The 12,071-nt window shown below is 36.1% G+C and overlaps 1 protein-coding gene across 12 annotated transcripts in view; it reads right to left on the bottom strand.

Annotated features, from left to right (window-relative positions):
- Positions 1-12,071, bottom strand: part of CLOCK (clock circadian regulator) — a 133,574-nt gene that overhangs the window by 10,549 nt on the left and 110,954 nt on the right. For 8 of the 12 annotated variants that reach the window (XM_081227145.1, XM_081227146.1, XM_081227141.1 and 5 more), the window contains 6 exons: positions 9,908-10,049; positions 7,792-7,892; positions 7,171-7,260; positions 3,448-3,600; positions 2,385-2,594; positions 1,440-1,645 (listed from right to left, as the gene is read on the bottom strand). In XM_081227145.1, the coding sequence (XP_081083271.1) occupies positions 1,440-1,645; positions 2,385-2,594; positions 3,448-3,600; positions 7,171-7,260; positions 7,792-7,892; positions 9,908-10,049 (902 nt within the window). The remainder of the gene's footprint in view (positions 1-1,439; positions 1,646-2,384; positions 2,595-3,447; positions 3,601-7,170; positions 7,261-7,791; positions 7,893-9,907; positions 10,050-12,071) is intronic. The other 4 variants (XM_081227148.1, XM_081227149.1, XM_081227142.1 and 1 more) reach the window with 3 other exon arrangements.

Genomic DNA, 12,071 nt, shown 5'->3' with positions numbered 1-12,071 from the left:
TAAAGAATGCGCCATACTCATCTAAGTAGGCACTCAAATGTTTGCTGAAGTATGTTTTTCCCCCTTCAAAAAACAGTTGTCTACAAATAATTGCTAAATTGTGTCCTCCCAAATGCATGTCAACATTCTACGTTAATGGATTTTCCCTCAGGCTTTAAAACTAGTCCTCTATATTTCTGTGAAGCATATTCATAATACTTCCTTTCAGAAGTCAAAGCTGAAAGCTGGACTTTTTAACTTGAAAGAACTGAGTTCCAAAGAGAAGAAATGAGTTTCTCTCTGCTCTTATTGCTTCTGCAATCCTGCAGCTTCTTTACTCTCTGGAAATTATTAATAGGACTTTAATAAAATCTATTACACAGTCTAATACAACAGCAAGGTTTTATTATAAAAGCAGCAGTCTACTTATATTGTACTAAAATAAGTAAAAAATAAAATGTATTTAAAATATAATTAAGACTAGAAATCCTATAGTTGTTGAAAGACTCCTTCCTAATATTCGAAAAGGGTATTTCTTCATAATATTTGTTTCTAAGTCAGCTATTTGGATGACTAAAATAAGTCACAGATGGCGGTTTTTCTAGAAGTGCCCACAGAACTTTAGCATAGTATATGTTAAAGCACTTGAGCTTTGAAATCAGACACCCAGGCTTGAATTCAGATACCCTTCTTCACTCCCTTAACAGCTACAGACCCTTGACCAAATTATTAAAAACTCACTTTATTCTTACCTGGGAAATAAAAGACCCTAACACCTATTTTTTAAAAAAATAAAAATTAAATGAGATAATATATTTTGAGCATGTAGTACAGTACTTAACAAAAATCAAGAAAGGTGAGCTACTCTTACTCCATAACATATATAAACTATGGGAGCAAACACCCTAACCATTGTTACTACACTGACAACTCACCAGCATCTGTACTGAAATGATAAAAGTTTTATAGTGATATAGACAAACCCTATTATAAAACTTGTGTAACAGTGTGCTGTAGAGTTTGGATTCTACAATATCTGTTAGCACATTTCTGAACAAAACAAAACTTGTTCTTACTCTTTTATTATAAAGTCAGTAAACAATGGATACATTCTGTGTTTTTATTTCAAATTCAAGAGTGAGCAACAAATTAAAATCACGTTTTTAAAGATCAAAGTATTGTTTTTTTTGTTGGTTTTTTTTTGCGGTACGCGGGCCTCTCACTGTTGTGGCCTCTCCCGTTGCGGAGCACAGGCTCTGGACGCGCAGGCTCAGCGGCCATGGCTCACGGGCCCAGCCGCTCCGCGGCATGTGGGATCTTCCCAGACCGGGGCACGAACCCGTGTCCCCTGCATCGGCAGGCGGACTCTCAACCACTGCACCACCAGGGAAGCCCAAAAGTATTGTTTTTTAATCAAACAATTTACATCTTTGGAATGACTAATGAAATATGACCACTACCTTATCTGTCTGTCCTGAGTGAATGTAGTTACTGCAGCACTCTGGGAACTGTTTTGTGGCATACTAGATGGAATCTGGACCATGCTTCCGGCCGTCGGCTGAGAAATCACCATAGTGTTATACAGTGGGGCTGTAAGAGTGCTCTGTGTCTGACTGGGAAGAGATGTTTGCTGACTGTGCCCGCTTAGTACATTCTGTTGATTCTGCTAGAAAAGAGAAGATTTTACAGATAGATTACCTGAAAAAATTTATTCAGGAAGTATGATTCTACTACTCATCATTCGAACAATAGTTGACATGACAGAAAAAGAAGTGGCAGAACATATTACTCTGGGAGAAGTCAAGGAATAACTTGTAGTCATTGAGAATGAATTAGCCTTCAGTATCTTGCTGGAAGGTAAGCTATGACTTTTGAAAAGGAGCATGATCTTAACAGGGATGATATGAAATATACATGAAGAATTTCTTCAAACACCCAAAGTAGGTGACTGACATTACACATTTTTATATATTTCATTTGAAGTCTTGAGATTTATAATCACAGATGCACACCAATTACCAAAATTTCCTAGAATGTTGATTAAGCCATCACTGCCCTAACAATACATTCTTCACCTATGGTAACATATGTCCTAGTCAGACACTTGCAAGTCAACCTTTTTTTTTTTTTTTTTTTTTTAACACACAGAACTAGTCCGTATGTTCATTTTAAGCAAACTGCAAAATTTTTAAATGTCAAAATACTGAAAGCATTCAATGTTCAACAATTAAGAACAATTTTGCTCAAAATATTTTAATTATCACTCTCAATACTATAGTTTCTAATTATTACTAGTGAAGTTTTAAATATGGTATTGTTCAAGATGAAGCTTTATTTTTGTTTTAGCAACACCATACATTTCAATCACTGAACACTCCACAGCCCACTGTACTCGATAACGTTACCTGACTTGATATACATTGTAAAGTCTGCTGTTGTATCATGTGCTGAGTTGTGCCAATGTGTCCAGTATTCATTCCACTTTGAATTTGGTTAGTCTGAACAACTTGGCTTTGCATATTTATAGGTGCAAGCTGCTGGATATTAGATGAATTTCCAGAAGAAAGTTGAACAGAACCAAAATTCAATCCAGGGGTTGACTGTTGTAAAAACATCTTTAAAAATAAAGATTACATTGAAATGATCTTTTTAAGTTAAAAAGAACGAGAGCATTAAAAAAAAACAGCTAAAAATTAAGTTTAAAACGCAAGTAACAAGAAGACTAAGTCATTCTGAATGAACACTGAGCAATAAATAATTACTGAATAAAACATGATACTCATTTTCATTCTTCCAGTCACCCTAACCCTATCATGTTTCTAATTGTCAGAAAAAGCATTATAAATTTCAAAACCTCCACTTGTTTGACATTTTTACATGTTGGGGATTATTATATCAGCTAGCGTTACCCTAACTCAGAGCTACTCAAAGGTCTGTGGACTGGCAGCTCTGCAGCACTCATCATTTATAATTCACGGCATTAGATAGAAGTAGTCTTCACTTAAAGTTTCCTTTTACCAAAGTCTTAGTCTCCTTGGACAGACATAACTTTAGAGTGGCCTTATTGGTTGACCAAATGAGACTAATTTGAATCACACCTACTAGTATGTTTTTAAAAAAATGATTGATGATTGATTCATAAATTCTGTACCTACATGTACCTAAAAGTCTATGTAAAGTATTTTGATGTTATGGGTTTAAAGCTTACTAAACATTAACCTGCTAAAAGATGACTCTAATCTGGAGAAACAAGGATGCTGATGGAAACACTCTTAGGAATGAATCATCTTTAGAGACTGTTAATACAATCCTATTGAGTAAATAATCCTATTGAGTAAATGAGTATTTATTGAACTAAACTGAGGAAATGAATCTTTTGCATCTCACTTTTAATTAAGAAAAGTCAATTTCCTAAGAAGCTAAAATGCAAATAGCATGCTTTGTTTGAATTCAAATGTAATAACTTACCTGAAGCCCTTGACCATGGACCATTTGAAGCTGCTCTTGAATTTTTCTTAGTTCTTCTTGTTGCCGATGAATGTTTGCCTCTATCATCCGAGTCCGTTGCTCCAACTGGTCTTTCAGATGCTGCATGGCTCCTAACTGAGCTGAGAACTGAAACTTAAGTATTGTGGATGGAAAAAGTGTAACATATTTTACAATCGCTTCTCATAACTGTAAAATGTGAAACATAAGCAGTACATCATGAGCTAAGAATGTTACGCCGGTTATTAATGTATTGCCTCTCAGCTCCTAATTCACCTATCTTTGCTCGGCTTTGTGATACTGGAGCTGGACCCTATAAATATATCTCCGTAGTCAGCAGGCACAAGCAGTCCTGTCAGTGATGATGCTGGAGGGATATTGCAAAGTGAGGTGCCTATCTTTCTGGTTCTGCGGCTTTTCCTTCTTGTTTTTATGCCAATGGGTAGCATCCTAGTGAGTGTCATCAGCGCTCCAGCAGGTGGCTTTCCAGCAAGTCTCACTGGCATCCTAGTGGGCAACTCCCCAGCAAATGTTACTGGTACCCCAGCAAGTGGCTTCTTGCTCTCCAGCCCTAGTCTGTGGCACCTCCATGAAAGTGTGTATCATCCAGTGGCTACAACCACACCTGCCCTAATGGGATCTGAGTCTCAGCCTGGCCTGGAAGAGCAGGAGTTCAGGAGGGTCGAGGGAGTCTTCCAAGTTGTTCCCCCTTGGCTACTCTCCCTTTCACTTACATTTAGTGGCTGCTCTCTACACCTGTTTTCCCTGTATTCTTTTTTTTTTTTTTTTTTTTTTTTTGCGGTAGGCGGGCCTCTCACTGCTGTGGCCTCTCCCCTTGCAGAGCACAGGCTCCGGACGCGCAGGCTCAGCAGCCATGGCTCACGGGCCCAGCCGCTCCGCGGCATGTGGGATCTTCCCAGACCGGGGCACGAACCCGTGTCCCCTGCATCGGCAGGCGGACTCCCAACCACTGCGCCACCAGGGAAGCCCCCCTGTATTCTTTTGAATTCTCTTAACTGCTTTCAGTAGTTAATCCCTGTTACCAGTAATTTGTTATACTACCCCTGTTCAAATTTCTGCTCTAGCTTCTGACTAGATCTTGACTGATTACAAGATGAATTAATAACACTGGCTTTAGAAGACCTAGGTTCCTACTGCGGCGCTACCACTTGGTAGAACAAGTCACTGAACTTCATTTCTACTCTTTAACAACTGAAAAAGTAGCCTGCACCGAGAGTTGTTCACATCAAATTGTCATCCCTAGAATGTCCTCTTTGTGCACTAGAAAGTTATAAAAGTTATAAAAATCTGACATTAGAAAGTTGTAAAAATCTGACAGATAACCAACCATGAAATTGTTCTCAGACAAGTACAAAACCTAGGCTTTTAAAGACTAAGCAATTATAAATGAATGCATGCATACATGAATGAAAGCAAAGATATGCTACCTACAGAGTAAATAAAGTTTTCAATCTTACTTATTTCTCTGTTTCACCTGAGTTATAGGCAGCTTCTATTTACTACTGTCTGAAACTTAGTCACATTTGTTGATTCACCACTTAAGCTTGTTTACTTAATTCCAGGAATATTCTGCACAGGATACAGTATAAGAGCAGAAAGAAATTCACTGTATTGGAAATCTGTCTTAATCTTAAAATAGTCTCCTACAATTCATGTAAAAGTGAGAAATGCCCCCCAAAAGCTTTTTCACTCTATCTTCAAAAGTTTGTATTGAGAACACTGAATATTACTTTTCAAAGTATACAACTCTGACTTCTGAAGTTGATAATACCAGATCAAATCATACATTAGATTACACTAGGTGTGAGAAAACATTACAAGTTTAATACCCTCATGCCTTAATTTTTCATTATTTGAAATTTTATATTTATGTCATACAAATATATTTTATCCTAACTAAAGTTATTTATACGTTTAGGTAAACATTACATTGTCACCACTTAAAGGATTTCTATTAAATACAAATACGAAAATAAAAATAAACACAGAAAGCAAAATAATGGGAAATAAAATCACAGAACTAAGAGGCAGTACTTGGCTTTATCACTGAATGAAATACGAGATTCGAATACTTATTAACATTTTTGACATAGTCGATACTATTTATTTCATGAAAATACTCCTTTACAATGTTAAGAAATGCTTATTCAGTATCTTGAGATTAATGAATTAATAATATTGAAAATATGTCAAATATTTACATAAAAATTCTGTTACCCTTCAGAATAAAAGGTTTTGAGGGCTCAGTGCTGATAAAAACTACTGCAACTCCAGATACTATTTAATAATACAGTGCTGTTATAAATACCTTACACAATTATATGTTGCTAAAAGTCAAGATGATGACATTTAGGTAACTTATAGCACTGTCAATATATTTGTACAAGTATCATAATATATAATAGCTACAGTTATATATATATATATAATTTAAATAACCACATATGATAAGGGTATTTTTAGAAAAACACTGTTTTTACCTATTGCTAACTATCATTATTTGAAACTAAGATACTGTTAAGATATCTTTAACACCAAACAGAACAGAAACTTTTGGATTATTTTTAGCACAACTTAGTAGTATTTTTAACGTGTCTGAGGCACTGAATGAGTGCAGTCATAAATTACAAGTTGTGAAGTTATAATCAGAAGTGTCACTTTTGCAATACCTCTCCTTTGTCTTGCTAGTTTTTATATTTAAGCCTCCTCTGGGACTCAGTCCAAGTAACAATTCTTCCAGGAAGTTCTCTTTCATTTCCTTAGGCTGCATTAAGGGTCCATCTAATGTGCTCACATATCAAGACTTCAGACCCTGAGCATAGACTATAGTACATTGTATTGTAGTTAACTGTCCTTCCTTCAAGATGTAATAAAGTCTCTTAGTACAGATATATTTACTGCCAGCACCCGCAATACCTGATAATACAAGGAACTCAATAAATGTCCTGTATATAAACAAATGGATGAATATATGAATAAAATTACTCAATTCTTCCACTATCCATAAGAAGAACAAAATGAACAGCTACATTTCATCTTTAATATCTTTCTGCCTATACTGTTTCTCAATAGAGATTAAACAGGATAGTTTTTTGTTGTGCAAAACTGTCACACACCCTAAAAGACAATTAGCACCCCTGGTCCTTGCTGACTAAAGGGTCAGTGGTACCGCAATATCACTGACAATCAAAAAATCCCCAGAAATTTAAGAAAAAAAAATGTCATGAAGAACCTAGTGGTAAGACAGGAATAAAGACACAGACCTACTTGAGAATGGACTTGAGGATATGGGGAGGGGGAAGGGTAAGCTGTGACAAAGCGAAAGAGAGGCATGGACATATATACAGTACCAAACGTAAGGTAGATAGATAGTGGGAAGCAGCCGCATAGCACAGGGAGATCAGCTCGGTGCTTTGTGACCGCCTGGAGGGGTGGGATAGGGAGGGTGGGAGGGAGACGCAAAAGGGAGGGGATATGGGAACATATGTATATGTATAACTGATTAAATTTGTTATAAAGCAGAAAAAAATAAATAAATAAAAGAGGGGAAAAAAAAATCCCCAGATATTCTAAATGCCCACAGTTGAGATTTACTGCACCTATAAGTATGTACTTTAAAAAATCTCTAGTAGCTTAAAAACAATTTATAATTTTAAAATACTTAACTGAAACAAACAGAAATACCTGGGAGATGCCTTGTGGAACTGGTAAATTTGCAGCTTGAGACATCACTGGCTGTGTTAATGACTGACCAACAGACTGGGAATTTATGGACTAGAAGCAAAATAAAAAATAACACTGGGGTGACAATCATTCCCATAAATGAGTACTTCCACCAGAAATATCCCCATGGCATCTTTATAACTGAATTACAGTTAGCCTCATACTTTTTTAACTGAGTATAAGCATGTCTTCCCCCTCTAAACTGGAAACGCCTATTCCCTATTTATCTTTTTGTCTTTCAAGGCATCTGCCACATTACCTTGCATGGGCTCCCAAAAAAAGCTGGCTGGACTTTACTGAAAGTGATTGGTATTTGAAATTAGATATAAAATGGCTCTAAATTATCAGTCTTCCATAATTGAAAAAAAAAATCTAACATTTTACCTGAAAAATAATCAAAAGGATTGGTATATTTGACAACTACTTCACAGAAAAATAAAGATCTTGAGTAAGTGTTATGTATCAACTATTTTGAATTTCATAGAAAGGGATAATGAATAAATGAATTTCTAAAGATTTAGATGATGTTTTTTTCCCCTTTAATAAATCTTTATTCAGAAGAATACTACCTGAAGAGTTTACCTGACTACTAAATGATGACCTCCTTTGTGCCATCTTTTCATGAGCTGGTAAATGCTGTCTGGGAGGAGTGCTAGTATCCGTTGGGATCTTTGTAGGTGTAGCTAAGGTTGGTCAACAAAAACAGAACAGCATTAGTACTTTATAAAATATAATTTTTAAAGATCAATCTCAAAATGCATTACAGTGAATAAAAGTGGTTTTTTAGTTATTTTTCTAAATTATTCAATAAAAGTGAAGTCTATGACAACAAGATGTTTCATTTTGATCACTTCTTTAAGGACAAAGAAAATATCTGAAATAGGAAAACTTCAAATATAAAAATGGTTACTACTCCTGTAACTCAATAGTAAAAAAACACAAATAACTCAATTAAAAAATGGCCTAAGGACTTGCACAGATATTTTATCCAAAAAAGACACAGAGATGGCCAGCCGATATATGAAATAATATTCAGTGTCACTAATCATCAGGGAAATGCAAAACAAAACCACAATGAGGGCTTCCCTGGTGGCCCAGTGGTTGGGAGTCCGCCTGCCGATGCAGGGGACGCGGGTTCGTGCCCCGGTCCGGGAGATCCCACATGCCACGGAGCGGCTGGGCCCATGAGCCATGGCCGCTGAGCCTGTGCGTCCAGAGCCTGTGCTTCGCGGCGGGAGAGGCTGCAACAGTGAGAGGCCCGTGTACCGCAAAAACAAAAAAAAACAAACAAAAAAACAAACCACAATGAGATATCACCTCTACCTGTCAGGATGGCTATTATCAAAAATATCACACTGTAAATCAACTATACTTCAATTTAAAAAAAAAAACAGCTTATAAACTGTTCAAAAAAAGAATCTGAAGACAAGTGTTGGTAAGAACGTGGAGACACTGGAACCCTTGCACACTGCTGGTGGGGATGGGAAATGTTGCAGACACCGTAGAAACAGTATGGATGCTTCTCAAAAAAATTAAAATTAGAACTACCACATATGATCTAAAAATCCCACTTCTGGGTATTTATGCAAAAGAATTGAGATCAGCATCTCGAAGAGATATTAGCATTCCAACGTTCACTGCAACACTATTCATAATAGCCAAGGTATGGAAACAATCTAAATGTCTATTGACAGATGAATGGATTAACAAAATGTGGTGTATACATACAGTGAAATACTACTGTTCAACCTGGAAAAGGAAAGACATTCTGCAATTTATGACTTGGATGAAGCTTGAGGCCATTATGCTAAGTGAAATAAGCCAGTGACAGAAAAAGACAAGTACTGCATGACTCCATTATATGAGGTATCTGAAATAGTCAAATTCATTGAATCAAAGAGCACAATGGTGATTGCCAATGGCCAGGAGCCAGGGAATGGGAAATTATTAATTAATGGGCATAAAGTTTCAAATAAGCACAATGAATAAGCTCTAGAGATCTGCAGTACAACGTCATACCTATAGTCAACAATAATGTATTGTACACTTAAAAATTTAAGAGGGTAGATCTCATTTTAGGTGTTCTTACCACAGTAAAATAATTTGGTTTTTAAAAGGAAGAAATAGCTACAATAAGGAAAAAAGTTTTTTCTAAGATCCCAGAAATTTCTATATTTAACCTCTTTTGATGTTCTACCCACAATGTTGAGTAGTTCAGACAACCCCCTTTTTCATTATATATAGTTTTAATACTCTGAGAAACAAAGGTGCTAGACTCTTTTAAAAAATTAAAAAGGATATTAATTTAATGACAATTATGTAAGTCTTCATAAAGTCTTCATAAAGACAAGATACACACAAAGCACTTTCAAAAAGCAAACTCAAAGAACACTACTTACTGGCTCTACCAATAAAAAAGGAATTACTGTAATAGTTTTGCTTTCTTTTTGAGGGATGATTAAAAATAACTTAACAAGACCAATATTACTACCTACATATTTTATAGGCTACTTTATAAACTTAACTCTTTGCTAAATGTGAGCAATGTGCCTCTTGCTCACTGAAAAGGTTAGTGTATTTCAGAAATGTAAACACTTATCATTTGAAAGTGGCAGTCGATGAAAAATGCTGATACCGGCAACATAAACAATTTAGGACTCTCTTTAAAGGAAGTCTGCTTTCAAGCTAGGGTACTCACAGGAAGGGTCTGAGACTGCAGTGTGAGATGATTTTCTTGAACTCCGGGAGGAAGCAGAAGGAGTTGGGCTGTGATCAAACCTTTCCAATGCTTCCTTGAGACTGACTGTATTTATACGATTATCAGACCCAGAATCTTGGCTCTAAGGAGACAAGAGTAAAATAAATGTTTTCTTGTGGTTCAGTTCAGAGTTCCCAAATTAGCAATACTGCTTGCTAATTCCTCCTCCCCAAAATCAGTTTTTACCCCATAACAAGGGAAGTGTACCTGTGTAATATTAGGTAAAGAAATGAAAAAAAAATTTTAATAGCCAGAAAGTTTTGGTTTCATTCTCTCTTTAAAGAAACAACAGATGCAAAGGAATGAAGTTGGACTCTTACCTTATACCATATATAAAAGTTAACTCAAAGCGGATCAAAGATCTAAATGTTAAGAACTAAAACTATAAAACTTTTAGGAAAAAAAAGGGAAAAGCTTTATAACATTCGATTGGGCAATGATTTCTTGGATATGACACTAAAAGCACAGGCAACAGAAGTGTATCAAAGGACACTATAAACAAAGTGGAAAAGCACCATGGAATGGGAGAAAACATTTGGAAGTCATTTATTTGATAAGGAATTAGTACCCAGAATATATAAAGAGCTCCTACCACTCAACAGCCAAAAAAACCAAAAACAAACAAAAAACCCCAAAAAACAACAAAAACAAAACCCAAAAATACCTGCCACAAAAAAATCCAGTTAAAAAATGGGCAAAAGTCTTGCAGAGACATTTTTCCAAAGAAGATATATAAGCAGCAAACACATGAAAAGATGCTTAATATCACTAATCATTAGGGAAATGCAAATCAAAACTAAGAAATACCACTTCAATCAAGATGGCTATTATAAAAAAACCAGAAAATAACCAGTGTTGGTGAGGATATGAAGAAATTGGAACCCTTGTGCAGTGCTGACAAGAATGTATAAAATAAAACAGTGCAGCTACTATGGAAAACAGTAATAACAGCTCCTGAAAAAATTAAATATAGAATTACCATATGATCCAGAAATTTCATTTCTGGGTATATCCTCAAAAGAATTGAAAGCAGGTACTCAAACACATATTTGTACAGCCATGTTCATAGCAGCATTAATCACAATAGCCAAAAGACGGATGCAACTCAAGTGTCCATTGATGGATGAATGAATAAACATAATGTGGTATATACATACAATGGAATATTACTCAGCCTTTAAAAGGAAATGCTGACACATGCTACAATATGGATGAACCTTGAGGACATTATGCCAAGTGAAATAAGCCAGTCACATACAGACAAATACTGTATGATTCCACTTACATGAGGTACCTATAGGAATCAAATTCACAGAGTCAGAAGTAGATTGGTGGCTGCCAGGGGCTGGAGGGAGGAGGGAATTGGGAGTTACTGTTTAATGGGTATGGAGTTTCAGTTTGGAAAGATGAAAAAGTTTTGGTGATGGATGGTGGCGATGCTTGCACAACAGTGTGAATGTACTTAATACCACTCAACTATATACTTAAAATAGGTTAAGATGGTAAATTTTGTTACATATATTTCACCACATCAGAAAAAAAAAAGTGAAAAAATACCCAACAGAATTAAGATGACACTTAAGTTAACAGACAAGGCACTAAAAGCATCTTTGGAACTCCGCATTTGACTGCTCAAAATCTTCCTTCTTCACACCAACTCTGACCTTTCTCCAGAATTCAATATCCATATTGGTGATTCATCCAACATCCTGTCCTGGCCTCTCAGCTTTCTAGGAACTCCTCGTCTCCAAGAAACTTTTTCCTCTACTCTACCGCGTTCAATCTCTACTCCTTTTCATCACCAGATACTCTAGCACCTCTAAGAGCACAAATTAAAATCTAACTTTAAACCATCCCTGTCCAACCTAGCCTTCCAGCTCACTTGTTCCTTTGGAGACAATTACAGTCAACCTAAAATGATCGCCAACCTAAAAAAGATACTCAACACTAAGCAGAAAATTAAGTTTTCTAGTGGGCTCATCTTCCTACTCTTCACAATTACTCCATATCTTTCCCATTGTTCCTAAACTTCTTTCTCCCCCTCTCAACTGATAGCTTTGTCTTATATAGATGAGAATACTTGCCACCACCAAATATGTAACTC

This window comes from Mesoplodon bidens (assembly GCF_964165515.1).
Source record: "Mesoplodon bidens genome assembly, chromosome: 1".
Classification (NCBI taxonomy): domain Eukaryota; kingdom Metazoa; phylum Chordata; class Mammalia; order Artiodactyla; family Ziphiidae; genus Mesoplodon; species Mesoplodon bidens.
This window is presented reverse-complemented; position numbering and strand designations above follow the sequence as displayed.